Source organism: Lonchura striata, chromosome 12 (genome assembly GCF_050655825.1).
Source record: "Lonchura striata isolate lonStrDom1 chromosome 12, ASM5065582v1, whole genome shotgun sequence".
NCBI lineage: Eukaryota > Metazoa > Chordata > Aves > Passeriformes > Estrildidae > Lonchura > Lonchura striata.
The window spans coordinates 22,146,104-22,166,728 of record NC_140714.1 but is presented as its reverse complement, the minus strand read 5'-3'; the positions used below and the strand labels follow the sequence as shown (position 1 = coordinate 22,166,728).

The window sequence follows — 20,625 nt, the reverse complement described above, 5'->3', positions numbered from 1 at the left end:
TATTAGGTAAATAATAAGACCTCCCTTATAATCTTCTTATTGCCCATGTGTTTAAATATGCAGTTAGTGAAAAAGTAATTTCTTTACCTTAAAAATTGATTTTGGTAATTTTAAAACAATTATTATTTATATATGGGAATTGCAGTGATGCTTGTCATTTTACTGACAGTTTGAACTTGGTGGTTGCTATTAAAATAAACAACTGTAACACAGTCTGAGCTTCAAGTAGAAAAATTCCTTGGTTTCAAATGGTGCTTGCAGAAAGGCACTCGTGGAAAATATGTCCTTCTGCATGGCACGCACTGCACACATGATCTCTGAGCACATTATCCTGAGCCAGATGTCACAAATGCTGCTGGAGACAGTTCTGTTCAGAATCTAAAGTAGCAACATTCCAGTATTTACTTTAATGCTAAATAGTAATTATGTTCCCAAGCTTTGAGCTACTATTTGTGGGGTTCATAACTATTTTCACATATGTGTTCAAAGAAACACAATTCTGTATTTTTTTAGAAGTAGAAAGTATTAGTAAAAAAAATGTTCAAATCAGTCATGTGTCCTTCTGCTTGATTTTAGTGTGCACACTGAAGCTCTCTCATGTCAGTAAATGTATGAGTTGTTCAAACTGGAAAAAACCCAAAACATTAAATATCAAGTAAACATAATCGTGCCTTTCTTGAAGATGGAGAGCTTTTGAGATGCTGATGACATGAAGCATAACTAGGCAATGTTAATCTCGGCTGCCATTAATCCCTGACAAATGCTTTTTGCAGTAAATACATTATTACTGCCATGAAATGAAAGCAGAGAAAAAGAGGAAGCTCTGAGGAACCTTCTGGTATGGAATATTTTTAAAGGATGATTTGGATTCTGTTGGTTTACACAGGGTGCTCAAGAGCATTAACCCAATGTGTATTAGCCACCTGCATTATTTGTATCATCTCAATGTGTGTTTTCTGTCCAAATTAATTTCAAGATGTTTTATTAAATAACAATTACTTTTTCAGTCTTTTATTAAGGCTAAGTAACAGTCTTGAAGGGGGAGCCCATGGGTTCAGCTTTTCCTCTGTGAGATCTGCTGGTTTAGAGCAGCAGGATATAGCCTGAATTTTTCCATCCTGACTCCATGGGTGCCCACCACCCTTGCTCAACAGTGACACCAAACACACAGCCACAGGATCCCAGTGACCTGTGCTGCAAATGTTTAGGTGTGTCCTGGGCTGTGGGAACTCTGGATTCCACAGAGAAGGTGCCACTCCACCTGAAGAGAATGAAGGACCCACCCTTGTACATGTTTCATTGGACAGAACAAAGGAGTTTTATACATGTAATGGTTTCAACAGAGTTATAATTGCAGTCACCTTGTATTCCTGGTACAGAGTCCTGCCTTTATTGCCCCACAGAATCAGAACAGAGATTTCCCTTTTCCTTTTGCTCCATCTACAATTTCTAGTGAACAGAGTGGCTTTCTTGGCTTCCAGATGAAGTTCTTTCTAAGGGGGCTCTCTGGCTCCTTGTCAGCCTCTCTACTGCCTTTGGGGGATTTCCGAGCATCCACTATCCTGTCCATGGATTTATTTAAAAGAAATGTTTCCTCTTGAAGAACCACCCCTCAGTGCTGACTGACCTTTCTTGCAGCTTCTGCTCCTCAGGTATCGTTTCACTGCTGGGGTGAGTGGCAGCAACAGTGACAGCTGCAGAAAGGCCTCTGCTGAATTCTTTTCAAAGGGAAAGAATTTGTACAGAAAAAAAAAAAGTTTCATGTGCCTGTGGATTTGTTAAGAGAAACTTTAAATCTCTCAATAGTGTTATAATGAAATGTAGTTATCTAGTAATGGACTGATTTTGTGGAAAACCAAAACTATGTCATGCTGTGAGCTGCACTATGGGGAGCAGAGGCAGGGACAGAGGATGAACACATCAGCTCAGAAGCAGTGTGAGCAGCATTTCAGAGCTGTCTGAGAGACAAACTTAAATCATGTTCAAAAAAGCTCTGCCTAATGTTACTTTTCCCAGTGTTGTTGGCCGTGGATGTAAATAGTCAGACAGTGTTATAGTGTACCACTAATACAGTTTACAATAGCTTCTAGCACAAGTGAGGGTTTGTAGGATCAACTACCAACTCTGAGAGACAAAGCCAGGTCAGACTAGTGACAGCAGAGAATTTTCAGTCAGGAATCCTGGCTCTGGTCTAATGGTTTGACTGCAGTCAAAGCCTCTTTAGGCATTGTTTCAGTGCTGAGATTTTGTATATGTCCTTCATGGCTTGCTGTAGTTTGCAGGGTTGCCTGGTTTGCATGCTCCAGCCTTGGTAAATCAGTGTATCTTAGCATTTTGAAAAATCTTTTATCATGTGACATTGGCTTTTTTGTTCCAAAATTGCTGCCCTTATCCAAATCTTCTAGTCAGGGTATGGAGAGGCTTTGCTGGAGAGCACAGCCTTTCTCTGGCAAGGTTTCTTTTGAGGGCCAACAACACACACTGATCTTTCCTCCCTCTGTAGAGCGCAGCATCTTGTTTTGTGGGAGGGGATAAAGAAGCAGAACACGTAGATAGATCTGTTTGACTTTTAGTTCTCCCCCTGATCTGCAAGGCAACTGAGAGAAGTTACTCTAATTTTCCTCTGCTGTGGTTTATATTCTTTATGCTTCAGCATTCCCATCATTCACATAGCAATAAAACTTGTTTAGGTTTTGTAAAGGTGAGGGGGGTTTGAGATACATGGATGAAAAGCAACACTTTGGGTCTCCAAACCCTTGAAATCAGTGAAGACCTCCTTTGCCTTAAACAGACTTAGGATTTGTTCTTTGGAGAGCAAAAAAGACTGCAAAGATTCATTGTTTTGCCTTCTCCATAGCAACTGACAGCAGAAAGCCTTTTCCCAGATGTGTTTGTTTAAAGGCTTTATAAGTTAAATTTTAAAATGAACTCAAGTTGTAATTATTGTTTTTATGCTGATTTTTGTGTGTTGGCATTAAAAAATGAAATAATTTAATACAGAGCCACAGAAAATGCAGAAATGTGTATGAGAGAAGATAAGTCCACTTTGGAGGGACACAAAACTGGGATGAGTACAAGAGCATGTTAGCATTTGAAGAATTCCCTGGCATATTTGTGAATTCCCAAGTAATTCCAGGTAATGTGGGAACATTATGATGTTTTATATTGTTGGAGGATCAATTACTATTCACTGATAATTCTCACTGTGCCCCAGAAGAGAATAATGTGAAAGAGGATTGTGCTGTACATCCTTGAAACGGATCTATCACAGTCTTTTTTACTGAATACTTATTATATTTGGGTTTATATCAGGTGTACAGGTAAGCATGGGTGGAGGGAGAGCATGAGAAACAGAGAATTCACCATGGGAGGCAGGATGTGGAGGATCCACATGGCTTAGTATATTTTTCTCATTAATATCCCCTCAAATCCCACTGTGAGAGGAATAACAGGTATTTTTACCTGTATATGCAGTTTATTGTACAATGCTGCATGGCTGTATTTACACTCTGCAGGAAGAAAACTACTCCCTTGTAGTTTCTTCTGGAGTTTTTTGGGGGGTTTAGTTTTTTTTTTTTTTTTTTTTTTTGTTGGTTTTTGGTTTGTTTTTTTTTTTTTGGTTGGTTGGTTGGGGTTTTTTTTTTCTATTTTGCCTGTGTAACCCTTTGCTTTTATTCAAGCAAAATGCAAGACAAATGCTTATTTTCAGCCTTTTCAGATCTTGCAAATAATGGTGTATTGAATGTGATTAAGGTGGGAATTACAGTTTAAGCAGGGTCATAATTACTGTAAATTTAGATGGCATATTGTACAAATGGCTGTGTGCTCATAATTACAAATTGAGTTTGTTGCACTCTAGGGGTTTATAAACTTTGTTTTAGCCATTAACACATTAAATAGCAGTGATTTATGTAAATTACTAGATAAATAAAAATTTCAGTGTTGCGTTTAGTCTGTTTAATTATATTTCTATATTAGAAATGAAATAGGTTTAGCTTTAACAGAGAGGGTTGAATGGTCTGAGGGAGTCATTCACTGCTGAGATATTGTAGTTTGACAGTGCTGTTTGTTGGGCAAGTGGCTGGAAAATGCGGTGGTCCAAAGTGAATGAAGCAGCAGTCACTGCTTCAGTGAGTGAGCTGCTTGTCACAGTAAGCTCTTCCCGAGGTCAGCCAGCCCACTTGCTTCACAGTGATTTCCCTCAAACTTCTGGGCTGGTCTGGAAAGTGTAAAATCACGTTTTAAAATCTTTGTTTACTTCCTCTTCAGAGAGATTTCCCAGCTCCTTCATTTGTGCTTAAATTGATCTAACGGAGCAAAGAGGACTTCATGTAGTGCTTTTAGTTGTGCTCCAAAGGATAGTAGGACATGAAAAATTACTTTTTGATCTCATTACACTGCACAACAAATTTCCACAATATCTTAGTGGCAGCTCTAACGCTAGTTCAGTGTCAAAACAGCAGCAGGAGGACAGTAGAGAATATACATCCTACTGGTTCTGCCAAAGCTTCGTATGCAAAGTGCAGATCAACAAAGTGCTATAGAAGCCCCCCGTTTGGCTCTGTCTTGGTAGAAGAGCCTCTCCTGCCCCTGTCTTCTGGGGCCTGAAACATCTGCTCTGTGTGATCAGCACCTCTGCCATCAGGGTGGCAAAGAAACTGAGCTACACACCACCAAAAACTGTCCTAAGAAGTCACAGACTTAGAGATCTCTGCTAAATCACCACCTGAGACAGGGTGGATTGTGCAGTGTGGATTACAGTTATTGTTACCTGAGGGAAAATTGAATGTACACTTTTGATTATGGTTGAATTAAAATGGTTTTGGAATGTTGAAACATTCACAAAAAAATCACACCAGAAATAACTGCAACAGGCTGCCTCAACTCAGAAACCACAAATGTTGTCTGCGTAGTGCAACAAGAATTTGTTTTTCTGTGTTTAATTCCCCGCATTGGAATACATGCGAGATCTTAAATGTGTAGATGATTTGGGCATTTAATCCCTACGTTAAATTTTAACAACATATTCAAGCAAAAAGTGATCAAACAAAATTTTTGCACCTGAATGGTCAAAACTAAATTGGGAATTCTGGATGCTTGACATTGATGGGGGAAAGCCATCTGCAACGGCTATCCACACAGTGTTTGGAATGGGATGTGTTTGTATTGCTTGGTTATTTGCTGATCTAGCGTGATCGTATCTGTGGAAGGAAGATTGTGTTTGAAGTGGGCTCAGGAAAGCACATTCTTCAGAAAATTCTGTGACTGCTTTGGAGGTCAGAGCTTTCCAGCCACACTTTCCAGTACGTCTCCTTCACAGCTCATGCTAAGACTGTCTGCACTTGGTTCCTAAATGGAAACTGGTTTCCGAAGGAGAAGTTGACTTTTGGGAACTGCTTGTGTCTGCTTTGGATTTGTCTCTGTTTACAAGTAGAGACGAAGCTTGATGCAGGAGGCATTGAGTCAGGACCAGAAAAACGGAGGGTTGTTGTGGATCCCAGACGTTCTGCGGGGAAGAGGCTGTCTGGATAATCATTAGATGTTGAAAGCAGGCATTGCAGCGTAAATAGTCTCTGGTTAGAGTCTTGCAGTGACATTCCTATGAAAACAACCGGTGTAGGTGTGTCCTTCCTTAACGTGTTTGAGTTTCACTGAAAGCTAGTTAAACCCAGGCTTATTGGAATCTATGCCTAACGCTTCCTTAGGAAACTACGCAGAACACACGATTCTTTCCACCACCCCTCATGGGATGTGTAATACCATATGTCGTATGCACAGCTTTGCGCTGTGCTCCTCCTCGCACGGCGGTTCTCCTGGGTGACATTTTCAGTTCCTGACTAAAGTTTCCCTAAACTACAGAGCTCGGCCAGCGGAGCTTTGTTGTGTTATTGCAGGGTATGAAGCTGTGGGGAGGCTGCGTTGCGATTTTGTTTGTTGTCGGGGGGCCGGGGGCCTCTCGGGCAGGGCTCCGGCGGGCACCGAACGGTACGAGCGGCCCCGGCCGCGGCGAGGGGTGTGAGGGCGGCTGGCCTGAGGGCAGCCCTTGGAGAGCCGTGCCCGCTGGGGCCGCGGGTGTGAGGGCAGCCCTTGGAGAGCCGTGCCCGCTGGGGCCGCACCGAGAGACCCCCGGGCACGGTGAGGGGAGTGAGGGCTGCTGCAGTGAGGAGACCCTCGGAGCCGCGCTTTTCCCGGGAATCCCGCCCTCCACGCCTGCGCTCTGCCCGCTTCCCTGCCCCTCGGCCGGCGGAGGGGAGCGGGCTCGGGGCGGGGCGGCCCGAGGGGCGGCTATGGTGGCGCGGAGCTCCCCGCCCGACACTCCGGCCCGGCCATGTGGTGCCTGCACTGCAGCTCGGAGCGGACCCAGTCGCTGCTGGAGCTGGAGCTGGACAGCTGGTGAGCGCTGCCGAGGGCTGCGGGGGCGAGCCCCGCTGCCGCACAAAGGGCTCCGCGCCGCCGCCGCCGCCGCCGCCCGGGCTCGCTGTGGGGCGGTGCGGGAGGACGGGATTGCGGTGTCCTGCTGGCGCTGGGGGCACGCTTTTGTCCCTGGGCATTGTCCCTGGGGTCACCCCTGCTGTCCCCGGGGTGTCTCCGGGTCGCAGCGATGGGGAGCTCGTTCCCCGTGTGTGGGCTCGGAGGGGGACAGGCGGAGGCTGTCTGCCCTGCGGAGCCGGGGTTCAGTCCTGTGCGCAGTTCAGCCGGGGCGGCCCCGCTGCGCTGGCTGTGGGTGACAGGCAGAGCCATAAATCGGCAGCTGTGGCAGCAGGCTGTGAGCTGACCTGTCGTGTGCCGCTCCAGACTCCGATGTGTAAACACTGCTTTTCGGGAGAGAGCGAGGAATCACATGATTTGTGTCAAAGCAGTGCGAGTTTGCCTGCAGAGCTCTGGTACGGGCTGTTCCCGGTGTCTGGGGCCGGCCGGAGACCTGGCCTTGTCCTGGCTACATGGGAAGGGGTGTCACACTCAGAGGGGTAAATCAACATTTGCTGCTCGTGCCCTCAGCCAGAAAATAAGATAAAAGGGAAAAAAAGTTTAGTTCAGAGGCTTTTAAAGTACAGGTACTTGAATAACTGACACAGGAGAAACAGAGTGGGATTTGTCATGTTAACACATACAGTCCCTATTGTAAGGATGTTGTTAACTACCAAAATAATGTGTGTCAAAAGTACAGCAACACAGAACTGTGTTCATGAGCTGCCTGAAAACTCCAGGCACAAACGAGTTTTTTTCTGGTGTGGATTTATGATAAACTAAAAAAGTTATCCTGCACTTCCAGTGCACTTGCAAAATTAATTTATCTCCGATGCGTTGTGGAAGTTCATTCCACAAAGTAATTCAGCCAAATGTTGAGCTGTTTGACTGTTAAAAGAGTATTCAATTTAGCTAAAGATAGAAAACATCTTAAATTGGGTGTGGGCATGTGTGGAAAAATATAAAAGGAGGAAATGACTGGATTCAGTGTAACTATGTATGAATGCAACAGTTGCTTTTCTAGAAAAAAAAAAAATTTTTTTGATAAAGAGAAGTGTTTCATAGTACAGTTTAGTCATACATTTAATGATCCTTCAGCCCATTTTTTACCCTTAAGGAAAAGAATAATGTGAGTTGCCTGTGTGGAGTTGGTAATGTTTGCAGAAGTGATGTTACCTTTGTATGGCTTGCTAAAAACATAATTCATAACAGTTACTTTAGTGACATATTTGCCTATTACACAGTAACATTCTGTTATTCATCATTGTTTCAGACTTTTTTCCTCCATTTGTACATTGCTATGCACTTCCTTTCAGTTAAACTTGATTATTCTGCCTGATGTGCTAAAAGAGGAATTGCTGAGTACTTAGTTTGGATGGCTGTATTTAACTGTGTCTGTTCTTGTGGCAGATACCCTTCATATAAACACAGAATTCATTACATCTATCGGGTGCTTTGGGAGAACTACAGCCATGCTGAATAAAATGACCCATTTCCTGTTTTACTTCTACTTTTGTGGCAGGTTTGGTTTTGCTGTTGAGATGTCCTGTTCTAGTTCCTGAAAGATATTGAGAGTACTGTTACAAAGTAGTCAGCTGGGCTTTTTTCTCCTGGTTAAATAGAAGCTCAATGTTCAGGTTTCCCATGAGAAGTCATCTATCATCCTTTTTTTTCCCCTATTTGTACTAATCTGAAATACTTCATTATCATCTAAGATACTGTAATCCAAGATCCAGAGCTGACCAATGAAAACCATAGTGCTCCGTGTATCAACAGCATTCAGTTTCTTTGCCCCTTTAGAAGTTCTCTGGGAATTCTGGTGCAGTTAATAAACAACCTGCAGTTCAGTTTCATGGAATAATTTGCAGCTTTCAGGTAAGGAAACCCAAGGATTCTGTTTTTGCCCTGAAAAGTACAAATACCAAGTTGAACAGTAACTCTGATTTGTTGTTCCTGTTAGAGTCTTGTATTGGAAGGTTGCAGGGACTGGATCCAGGGAGTGCCTGCTGGGCAAGGAGACTTCTCTGCTGGAGAAGGTGCCTTCAACAGTGGTTTGCTGAGTGTTCTCTGGAGAAATGGGAAGTGATTTCTTAGGATTTCGTGGTCTTACATGGATGTTGTCACCCTGTGACCATTTCATGTTTGCAAAATTAAAAATCTTTCAAGAGAATCTGTTCGTATGGCTGTAGAAAGTGTTTCTCCCAAAACTGGGTCTTCATGAGGAGAAAACTTGCCCATTGCTTGGAGGCTGAGGTTGTTTCATGCCTTTGAGGGCCTCAAGAGCAGTGCAAGGACTTTGGGTGGAACAACTCCTTTGAAACAACAGCCTTCATACTGATGATGTTTTCCCTGGAGTCTAAAGATGTCAGCTCAGGGCTCCAACTCTGCAGAGAGGCAAATTTCATAATGGTATAGCTGATTAGCACACTTGGGTGATTGCTCTAAGGATGCTGCAAACCGTGCCTGCCCTGAGCACCAGTGAGAGGGAGATGAATAACAAAAGCTGGTCTAGAGGTGGTCAGTGCTCTGGTGGTGGATGCCATTACCTGGAGGTATTAAACAGCTGCTTACATACTTCAGTTGTGTTCCTTGGTGTTTAACGCCACTGTTCAAAGTTCAGTAAAACCTTGGGACACAAGTGCTGTAAGTGTGGAGCTGCTTTCTGAGTGAGCTATGAGGCTTCCAGTTACTGCAGGATTCTGAGAGGTGCAAAGGAGGGTTTAAAGTACTGCATTTTCTCAATACTGGATTTTTTTTTTTTAATTGTGAAGCACCACAGCCTGAGTCTGAATTGTTGGACCTTTTCATTGCAAGGATTTACCGTAATTCATAAAGGTCTTTCAGGATGCAATTTTTTTTGCTCCTTCAGCATTTACATGGCTCTTCCTCTGTTAGACCCAAGGTAATTTTATCATTAATTTCAGAGTCAGGCATATTTTAATCACAGCAGGTGTTAATCAATTATTTCTTTTAATGTTTATTTAATAACAGAACTACAGGAGACCTCAGAAACTGTAACCAAGGTGGAGCCCCGATTGCTCTGTTTGCAACAAATTAAATTTGTGAGAATGTGCCCATAACCCAGACACTGCCTGGTCCACAGAGCAACTGAAACTATGGGGAAGGTGGCTCCTGAGTTAGGGGGGAAATTGTGTTGGTGCATTGCTTTTGTGAACCCTGCTTTGTTTAGATGTCACTTGTATTTAAACAGGGTACAGGCCACAAGCCAAATTCATATTCCTGAGTTTGCTGCTTTATGTCTGTTGCCTCAGAAGGCTGTATAGTTACAAGAGCAGAATCAGCCCTGTGTTTGGGGCTAAAAGTCCACTTTCAGTATCTTGTATATTGCCATTTTATGACAAAAATTATGTAAATAAAGGTTTTGTTTAATTTATACATCTTTGTTATGCAAAAAACAGTTACTGATCATGGGCATTTTTTGCAAGACTTACTAATAAAAAATATTTTACTTACATAGCTCTTCTCATGTCTTCTGGGAATCCATTTGAAATTTATTTAGGTTCCATTTAGGGTACAGAAAAAGATGGCAACTTCACTGCACTGCTGTGATTTAACTCCAGGTTTCCAGAGAAGAACAGATGCTGCTTTAATCCACTGTAGCACAAAGCCCCAGTATTACGTTAAAGGGGAATGCAAATTTAGCTAAATAAATCCTTTTGCTTCCTTACAATAGACAAAAGACTAAAATCATTCTCATTAAATAATTGTAGAGATGTCTTTAATAAAAATAAAGTAAAAAAGAGAAGCTTTGGTATGATAAAAAAAAATCAAACCATTTAGTCCCTGTGAGAGAAGCAGAAAACTAGAATGATGAGTTTGATCGCCTTTACTACAGGAAACTGATGCATTATATCTGCTAATGAGATTCTTTCAATAGTTCAGTGTCATCCCAGTCAAACTTGTGCTTATAAACAAAGGACACAATTCCCAGTTGCCTTCTGCTGTGCAAGCACAAACAAAATGCCACAGCTATGATCTGACTTGCATTTACATCAGTGGCTACACACAGGGCATGGCCATAGAAAAAGAATCCTAAGCTTGTTTTGAGGGATGCTTGCATTATTTAGTCCAAAAAATTCCGGTGGCCCCTAAAACTCACCAGATTAACAAGGATGGATGTGTCATGAACACAGAAAAAGAAAACCAACTTCCTTCATTTTGTTAATATATCCATGACCTTTCCAGTCATCCCCACACAAGGCAAAGGTAGCAAGGATGCAAAGGGGAAGGGTTTTCTGTCATAGGGAATGTTTGCAGCCAGCCCTGACTGTGCACTACAGGAGCATTCACAGTTTGTTTTTAATTTAATTTTCACTCCCCAGCTTTACGGCAGAATGGTCCCAGCTCCCTCTGAGATCCGACAGAGAGCTGGAAATGGCAGTGGGACCCCGAGCTGGGTTTAACTTGAGTGCAGTGATGCTTTTTAGTAGCCTGGAGTGGGAATGGTTATAGGAGAGAGTTGTCATGGTCAGGCTGGGACAGGCCATGTCAGTGCCTGCACAGAATTCCAAGGGTACACCCATGGGAAGGAATGGATGATTTAGTTGGAAGCTGTCCTGCCTTTAAAGACAGTACCAGAGACAGGGTTTCCCTCCTAGTTTGGGGGTTGTGCTCAGGAAGTCATCCTTTAAATCAGAGGGAGCATTGTTCCTGATCCAACTGCAGCTCCCAAGGATCTGAGTACAGAGAACAGGCCTGCAGAAATCCCTGAGCTTCTGGTCATGTTGCAGCCTAAGAATAGGTTTTCTCTCAGTCTTAACATCACTATGTGTTCTCAATCAGGAATAAAATTATTTTTCTTTCTGTGTGGTTCTTCATTATAGTAATCTTCTGTGAGTCAACTGTTGAATTTCCATTCTAGAGGTGTCTGAGGTGATTCTTCTTTTCACAAGATCTTAAATGTTAGATAATCTCAGCTGTTCTTGGATTCATGAAAGGAAGTTCATTGTTTTTGTTTATATTTTCTTTTCTTGTATTTTACTCCGTGAGTCTTCTTTAGAAGATACCAGTGATGTCAAGCATTAGTAGAAACTGAAGAAGGAGCTGATTTTAATACTCTTAGATATGAGAGAATGGGACTTCACAGCTGATAGTTTCCTGTTAATACTAGTCATTAACACCTTGTGAAGTGAGAGAGAACAGAGCATTACCTAGACTTAATGGAACTTGTCCCAAATAATGACAATATGATGCAAACTTGAATTCTTTATTTGTTATTAAGAAGTCATTAAGATATTTTTGATTAGCTTAGCCTAGAAAAATATTCCAGATTTTCCTACCACAGTGCAGCATGTTACACAAGACCATTTCTCACTGTCTTTGGTTGAGATTTTCAAAATCTGTCTTTGCACGATATCACATTTTCATTTCACAAAGTGGTGACCCTTGTTTTCAGGAACTGGGCTTCTACCCCTGTCCCAAAAGACACTTTTCCATTGTGGAAAGATCTGTGAACTTTGTCATGATGAAGAGCCTACAGATGACCAAGAGTTACCCAAGCTGTGTATTTTAGACTCATGTTCTGTTGTGATTGAGCAGCATCCCGTGCAGCCCCAGCTAAACCAAGCTGCATCCCCATCACAGACACTGTCACAGAATATTCCCAAGCTGGGAGGGGCCCACAGGGATCCTCACTCCAACTCTAAGCTAAAGGCAGTGCAGGGTGTTAGTGGTTCTGGGAGCCAGCAGTGCTGGGCAGCTGTGCTGCACCCAAAGGAAGCTGCAACAAGCCCTGCACAGCCCAGAAAATGCTCCTCTTCTCTGTGTGTGCAGTAAAAGATTTCCAAGGCAGGAATTCCTACCTGTGTTAACTCTTTCATTGTCATCAGTGAGGTGAGTCAGAAGTTCTATTGAAAGCCTACACTTAATTCCTCTCTGACAGAGAAGGAGCTGTAAAATGTATAGACTCAGCATAATGGGGAGGAAATGTAAAAGGAAGGAAGTTTGTGAATGAGAAAAAGCATCTGTCAGCTCTTTAACTGATTTAGAGGTTATGAGCAATCTTCTGAGGTCCGGTTTCTACAGGAGTAAAGACTTACGTGTGGTATCTTTGAGTATGTCTGCAAATACTGTCAGTGTTTGAACAAATTGCCTTGAATCTAAGCATCATCTACCACACTGTCTTTTTCACCAAGCCCTATACTTCCAACAAAAAATCTCCTATTATTTGGTTTCCTTAAACACTATGTTCTGTACACTCTGATCTGAACCTTGGGTGTGCAGCAGAGGATAAAATCTCCGTTTTATGAGGATGCCTGTGATTACAGAGAGGTGAGCAGTGCTCCTGTTCCAGTGAGTTACAACACCTCTCTCCTGGTGTGTGCAGAGTGCTCAAGGCCAGTTCCTGCTCTCACTGGCTGGGTAACAACACCCTGAGCTTCACTGGGAGCAGGAACAAGTGCTGTGTTCTCATCCTTTTCTTTCCTGCCTGCTGAGAGTTTCACATGCCCATTTGCACTTAAACATTTCAAAATTATGTTGTTTTCCCTTAGAGAAAACTGGTAAGTTTCATTCTCTTTTTGGATTGGTTTTTATTTTTTGAGACTTGGCACATCCAAGCTGGCAGTCAAATTGGAGGGTTTGTACAGTGATTAAAATGGAGTGGGACTTTTATATTATATATACTTTCAGATTCAGTTAGATCAGTGAGAGGTTTCTCTGATCAGACTTGTAACAGCCCATCCTCCTTTTGGATTGACTTTTTAAAGTATTTTACTCTGTAATTTTTTGAGTTTTATCTGTAATTACAGAAAGAAGTCAACCAACCACTAGAAGTTGAACAGTCCCTTTCTGATTTTAAAAGAAGATAATTTTGGCCAACTATTTCTTAAATCCTAGAGAGACAGCAAAGTATCTCATGTACATCAGTGACATTGTTTCAAAGCACAACCCATTAGATAATAACAATATATGATAATTTATTGAAAGGAAATCCTTTGGTTGTTCTAAATAGATCCTTTTGTACAACATTCATTTGCCACAGAAGTTAAAATATAGTCCAAATGAACAGAGTTGTTAGTGCTCTGAGACTTTACTCAATGCAGTGTCCAGTACAGGAAAATGGTTTTGTTGTCATTTCTGCTGCATGGACCATCTGCATGCTCTTTCTTTGTGCTGGTTCTTAATTTCCCTCACATACTGGGAAAGACTGGTCTACTCCCAAATTGTTCCTAGCACTCTGTACTGTGTCCTACTTGTAAGCATTTCAAATAGTGCAGGGGCAAACCTTTAAAATGTGTTAAGTGTTAGGCTTTATTTGATCTAATTTGATTTATATTTATTTTTATTATATTGATTTGATTTATATTAATTTGATTTATATTTGATCTAAGTTGAGATAGTTTTAACTATTTAACTAGAACGTTCTAGGTATGAACTTTCCGGGCCTAAAATATTGACTCATTAAACAGGATTTTGTTAAGCATCTTCAAAGTAGTTCACGTTTCTTTCGTACATGGAACAGAAGAAGGGAAAGAAGAGTTTTATCCACCAAGACCTGACTGGGAAGAGGAAATCAGTGCTTGTCTCTGACAGAACCTGATTGCCAGCAAGCTGATTGCTCAGCAGCAGTGCTGTTCTGTCACCCCTTCCTGGGACAGGCTTGACACAACAGCTGAAGAGGTGAAAGAGGAGGGTGGCTGGCACAGGACACCAAGGATTCCTGCATTGTATCAAATGCTGCTTCAGCTGTGTGTGCAAATCAGGGTTTTTCAGCTGCAGACACTAAATCTTCCTTTTTAAACTTAGCAATGGCTGAAGGGCGTGTTGTATAGACAGTGGAATGTGTGCCAATATCTTGCTATCTTCAGTACATGTCATATATAGTGTGGGTTTGCTAAATTAAGAGAATTTCCATTGCTGAATGGTGTATCTAAATGTAAATAGTTGAGGTCAAATTCTACTACAGCTGCATTGAGAAACTCCACAAATTTTTCAAGCTTGTCATATTGTGTAAAAGTTCGCTTAATACGGAAAGGACAAAGTCTGCAGTGGGAGGCAGACCTTCACAGATTTTGTTAAGTGGTCCATCCCACAGACACCACAGTTACATTAAAATTGTTAGCTTTAGTCCATGTAAGAAGCAGAGCATCTATTTGAAGCATACAGGACATTTTTGGATGTTAATGCATTTTACGCTGACACATCAAAAAGAAGAACTGGCCATAAAAAAACTTCAAAAATTCTAAAACTTGAACTGGTTTGAACCACAAGCCTCAAATTATCACCCCAAAGTCATCTTTTAATAATACCCATTTTTTAAAGAGTTCTTGCTGAATTAACATATGATGGGTGATGATTGACATAGATTGGCAACAAGTGATGCTGGCTGACTTCACCTGAGATAGAAGTGAACATTTGTAAGCTGTACCCAGGTTCCATTGGCACTGCCAGTCCCCTTGTTCCTTTTGCTAAATAATGACAATAAAATACAGTTTTGCCTTCAGCAGTGAGGTTCATGAGCCACTGAATGGTACTGGGGAGGGTTGGTTGGGTGGATCCTTCTGTGCATTCTTGTGTCTGATAGCCAATACACTGCCACTGTTTGACAAAGGTGATCTGAAAGCTGGTTAACCTTCCTTGTGCTGCATGGAAGCTGAAGATAGTCTCAATAAGCCTTTCCCAAAGGGATATTCTTAGTTCTTAACCCCGTTGTTTTATTGCCTAAAATGGTGGGTTGTTGTTTGGCTCTATTTCCATCTCACTGCTGTCCATCTCCATGTCAGAAGATACAGTGCATTCATTCCTGCATTCTGCTTCAGTGGGGAGAAATAACTTCTCATCTTTCACTCTGCTCTCTGCTGCTACTGATGGCATCTAAGAGTGTGGGTCAAAATGCCCTTTTCCTAAAAGTGTTTTCTTTAATGCCTTTTATGGGGCTATTCAGTGAGAACTACAGCTTGGCAGTGTCCAGGGGATGGGCACTGGGGTTGTTGTGTGGCTTGGGAATCAGGGCTTGAAGCAGGGAGCAGCTGCAGGTTTACAGGGCACTCAGGCTTACCTGCCTGTGGAGCTGTGCCCTCCCTCAATGTCTCTCAGACTGTTTGACTCAGACTGCTGTTATTGGCACTCTTACCACAGAATTTTACAGAATAAGTGACTGCTTTGTTAGGGTTTGCTTCTGAGACACATGCAAATGGTGTCTGGATTTTTCTTGCAATGATATTTAACTTCAGTCAGATGAATTACCTGGGACATTACTTTGATGTGCATTCAAGTTTTCATTTGTTTTGAACAGAAACAGCTGAATTGAGAGTGCATTAGAAGTAAAACACATTGGTCAATATTTCTTTCCTGGATCAAAGCTTTTGTCACTGCCTGTGAATGCTGTTGTCCATCATAATGGCTTTGAACTCTTTGCAGGGTGTATTTGAAGGTAGATTGGTTTGTTAATGTTATTGTGCTTATTGAATTCAGGGATTTGTGTAAGTTCTTAATATAATTGACTTCTGTTTACTAGGCAGCACAAACCAGACAGGGCAATAAGGACTAGGTTCTCGTTCAAACTGCATTAATAATAAACTTCTGCTCAGATGTTCTCACTCCAGTGGGGAATTGTATTGGGGGGTGGAGAAAAAGGCTAAACCATGGCTTGTGTGAAATACATATGGCCAGTTCTGCATTTTGAAAAGTTAATGGAGAACGTTTGGTGGGGTAATTGGAGATAATACAGTGCACACATCAGAGCTTTAATTAAATGTACCTCCTCGTTTATGGCAAAGAGCGGCACAGGTCCTGAAGCACGAGGCAGCTTTGAAGCAGTGGGGTGTACCCTGTGCCAAAGGAGTGCTTGTGTGAGGTGAAGTTGTGCGGGGAGGCACAGCTCTGGAGAGCAGAGTTCTGCTTGCAATTGTCACTTAGAATTACACATTCAAACCAGGGCTTCATTGCACTTGTAAAGCAAAGTTATGTGCAAGAAATTAACTTTTGGAGAGGTTTGTTCCTATGTGGAATGCTCACATTTGCCCTAAACATTTTTGCTATTTGTGTGGTTTATTTCAGCCGTCATGTTGGAAGCGTCTGGCCATACCAGCTGCTGCAGCAGCTGCCATCCTGCTTCTCTCTGTTACCCACTTAGTTCCATGGGCGACTTCTGGTCTGCATTCCCAGGGCTAGGTAGAGAATTTGGATCTATTTCAAGTGGAAATCTAAAGTTGGGAGTTAAGATCACAGTTTGACTGGTTTTAACCTCCACATTTTAAAAGGAGATGGTTGGTGTAAAACAGATGCGTAGCAATTCTTCCTCCCTGGGCATTTGGACCTGTTTATACAGAATATTTATTTTTGAGTGAGGCAGAAGTTTTACTGGAAGTGATGGTTATGAAATGAGATTTTAATGCAAAAAGCTTTACTCTGTGGTTTGCATTTAAATCCATCTCATAAATCATAAGGCAGAGTCCCAAGGAGGTATCTGGATACTTCAGCTGTGGATGTGTTGGTGTTTTTGGACAGAAGCGTTTCTGGGACAAAGAAGATGAGTTTGCTGAATTGTTCTGTTGAGTAGATGTGACTTCAAGGGAACCAGCTTTACATGCATTTTTCCCTGAAGAGAGGAATAAATTATATAGATCCAGAGAAAAGCAGGCAAGTGAGAGAAGGGTGGATTTGGCTGAGGTATTTTATGAAGAACCACTCATGCAAATGCTTCACTGTTGCAACAAATAAAATAAAGCATCGATTCTTCATTAAGCTCAGTTTGAATTCAGGCTGTGCTGACTACCTGGAGTTTTACTGCTGCTCTACCACAGCCCTGCTTTAAAACCTCCCTGCTTCCCAAAGAGCAAAGCCCTTGGATTGTCATGGCCAAGCTGAGTGGCTTTATCACCTTGTGCTGAGTAGAATTTTAAGATGGACATGTTTTTGTTGCTGTATTTGTAATACTCATCCTTTTGACAATGTAGAAGAAAATTTATTTATTCTGTATACCCTTGAACTTGTGTTCATGCTTCTAAGGATCTGAAATGCTAAGGAAAAATCTTTAAAGATGTAACAGTACAAACTTACTATATTGTCATACTTCTCTTTGTGTCCAGAACAGTTCTTTAATAGGATTAATATAATGCTGATTGGTTCTCATGTGTGTACTATCCAGTTGTTATGGCCTGTTTTCAATTTCATGTCTTTATATTACACTGTTGAAAGTCCATTCTGTAAGAGTGAAATGAAAATAATACTGATTTCAGAGAATGCTCATTGTAAAACAGCTTCTCAAGCATTTGCTCTGTTCTGCTGGGAGGGTCTTCTTGGTTCTATTTTAGAATGTTGCATGTAGTTTGGATTTAGCATTTCCATTATTTAGAAACATGTTTCATTTCTTTGTTCCAAACTAAATCTGCAGCAAACTGGTTTGAACATTTGGGTGATTTCTGTAAACATATGTTCCCATTATCTTCATATTTTAGTTCTAAAAATGCACAGGGACACTTGACTACTTGCAAACTGCGGGGTTTCTGGGGTGAGAGGCATCACTGAATCATTCCTTGCATGTGATGTTATTGTTATATACTTCCTTTTTATATGCATGTAGTTCTAAAGATAAGGTTCTGAGCCTCAGGATGAAGGGGACTTTCTGCTTTTCTGATTATCAGATGTCTGTCTTCCATAGTATAAATTCTCTGACAGATAAATTCTTGTGCCTCTGCATCCAAACCAGCAGCTTCTCTGGTCATTTCACTATTAGTCAGTGGAAGAGATAAATCCATACTTATGGAAAGCTTGGGGGTTGCTCCTTACTGGAATTCAGATATTTTTTATATTTCCATTTTAAGCTCAAATGTTGAAGTTCTCTTATTTCTAAAGTTTTGTCTTTACTGTGTTTTTTTTTTTTTTTTTTCCCTTTGCTAATAGTTTGGCAAGATTTGAAGGAAAAGGAAGGTGTGAATATAAAAAGGAAAATTAGAGAATGACAATAGGTAGTCAAACATCCTGAATAATATGTTATTGTTTTAAAATATGGTAGTGTATTTAGCATACTGGTGCTAATTACAGCCTTTGTGATTAGAAGTAATAACTGAAAGTGTAAAATGAGAGCCAGGGACAAAAAGACCTGCCAGGCTTGTGCTGCTAAAATGCCTGGAGAGGAAATGTTTTGCATTGGTCATGGCTAACCACACAACTAGAGAGGGAGAGAGGAGACAGAGCTTCTTATTAGGTAGCTCTTGAAAGGAACTCATCCCTGAATTTTGGGAAATGACTGTAAAATCAGGACCTATTCCTAGCAACAGCAGCTCCTCCCCTTTTTGTCAGTCTGGATTTTTTTTTGACCTTATTACAAGCTGAGGTTTATACAGGAAGAAATTTTCAGTTTTTGATAAAATATTGATTCAGTCAGTGCTGGCAACTGTTTCAAAAAGTTATTTAGTTGTATAAAGTTTTTCAGTTATTCTATTTTAATTTTTTTTAATGCAAAGTCATATTATTAATACAAATTATTTTTAAATATTTTATTTTCATTCTTTAGTTGTTCTATTCTGTGCTTCTTTGTAAAATACTTGCAAGCAGCCTTTCACTTTTTCTGCCTTGGCAGTTAATGAATGTCTATTTTCTGCTGAAGCAGGAGTGCAATAAAACAGTTGGACTTATAGGTTAAATTCAGCTGTTTTGCATTCTCCTAATATTACACAATTAGAATATTCAACAGATTGCTGGGCTCACTAGTGATATGCAGTTGCACATTGCAGGGAGATAAACCAAATTAATCCACTAGAATGTTTTTTTAAACAATGAAATTGTCAGTAATTGTACTGGACATGTCTGGTAGGTAGCAGATGCCTCAAATTGGAGACCTTTATTAATAAGCTGTTCCTAATTCCAGTTGGGACTTTTAATTAACATTTATATAATATAATATATATGCGTGCATATATATATATATATATATATATGGTAAAAGCATAATTAATAATAGTTAACAGTATTACATTGTCCATTTTTGTAGTGTGCTTAATATACTTAATTTCTCACCCATCAGAGAGAGGCAGTGTGTGCAGGGTGGGAAGTGAAACAGTGCTGGAGAGGTGTCTCAGCTACTCCCTCAGTCCCAGGGAGACTTCTCCTGCCATTGCTGCAAGCCTGGAGCAGAACCCTTGACAGTTTTGTGTGTTGGCAGTTTTAATGAGTGCATAGATAAAAACCACCCTCGTAACCCTGCAGTAACTGCCTCCTGTTCTGAGTCTGGGTAGGAGTTGCAGAATTCTTGGGTTGGAGAAGCCCTCCCAGGCCACTGAGTCCAACCATTCTCCAGCACTGCCAAAGCCACCCCTGCCCCGTGTCCCCAGGTGCCACATCCACACGGATTTTAAACTGTCCCTCCCACGGAACAGAGCATCTGTCCAGAGCAGCCAGTTTCTCCTCTTCACTGGGAGGAACAGTGCCAAAGGTTTTGCTGAGGTCCCAGCAGGTGACATCCACAGCCTGTCCCTTGCCACTAAAGCAGGTCACCTTGTCACAGGAGGAGAGCAGGTTGTTCAGGCAGGACCTGCCTTCCCCAGCCACAGGCTGGCCAGGCCTGATCTCCAGGTTGTCCTGTGTTGACACTCAGGGTGACCTGCTCTGTGACCTGCCCAGCACTGAGGTCAGGCTGGCACATCTGGAGTTCCCCAAACTCCCCTCCCACCCTTCTTACAGATGGGTGGTTTATGTTTGATAACCTCCAGCGGCCCCGGCCTGCTGGGGAGTGCCGGGAGTTGGTTCAGTGAGCGCTGCTGCCAGCTCTGTGCTGCTCCCCTCCGTGGAGCAATCCTGCTTGCCATCCTTACAGCTTCACACAAGTCATATTTGTTGACACATTTTTCTTCTCCAAACATATGTAAAGTAGAAGAAGTAGAAAGCAAGCTGCTTTTCTTTGCCAGTGAAGTTTCACTTTAATGAAGTAATTCATATGGAGCTTCAGCTGCTCCATGGAGGCTGGGAAGAGCTGAATGGGGGAAAGCCTTCAATGAAGCCTGTGCATGTGTGTTTGCTTGGGGGGCTGTTGTTGTGCCTGTTGTAAAAGGTAATGACTTCCATGCTTCAAAGGTCAGGTGGCAGGGAATAGGCCCATGAGCAAAATGAGGTTGAGCATTAGTCAGTCAAGCATCACATTTATATTTGGAAGAAGTACAAAAGGCAAACCAGAAATTAAGAAGAAATCCTTAACTT

The 20,625-nt window shown here is 41.7% G+C and overlaps 1 protein-coding gene across 18 annotated transcripts in view; it reads left to right on the top strand.

Annotated features, from left to right (window-relative positions):
- Positions 1–20,625, top strand: part of IQSEC1 (IQ motif and Sec7 domain ArfGEF 1) — a 279,361-nt gene that overhangs the window by 217,313 nt on the left and 41,423 nt on the right. Inside the window, exon 1 of one of the 18 annotated variants that reach the window (XM_021544794.4) lies at positions 6,220–6,393. The exons of 16 other annotated variants lie outside the window; for them this stretch is intronic. In XM_021544794.4, the coding sequence (XP_021400469.3) occupies positions 6,329–6,393 (65 nt within the window). In that variant the 5' untranslated portion in view covers positions 6,220–6,328. Of the gene's footprint in view, positions 1–6,219; positions 6,394–20,625 lie in introns of those variants that run through there. One more of the 18 variants, XM_085590832.1, reaches the window with a different exon arrangement.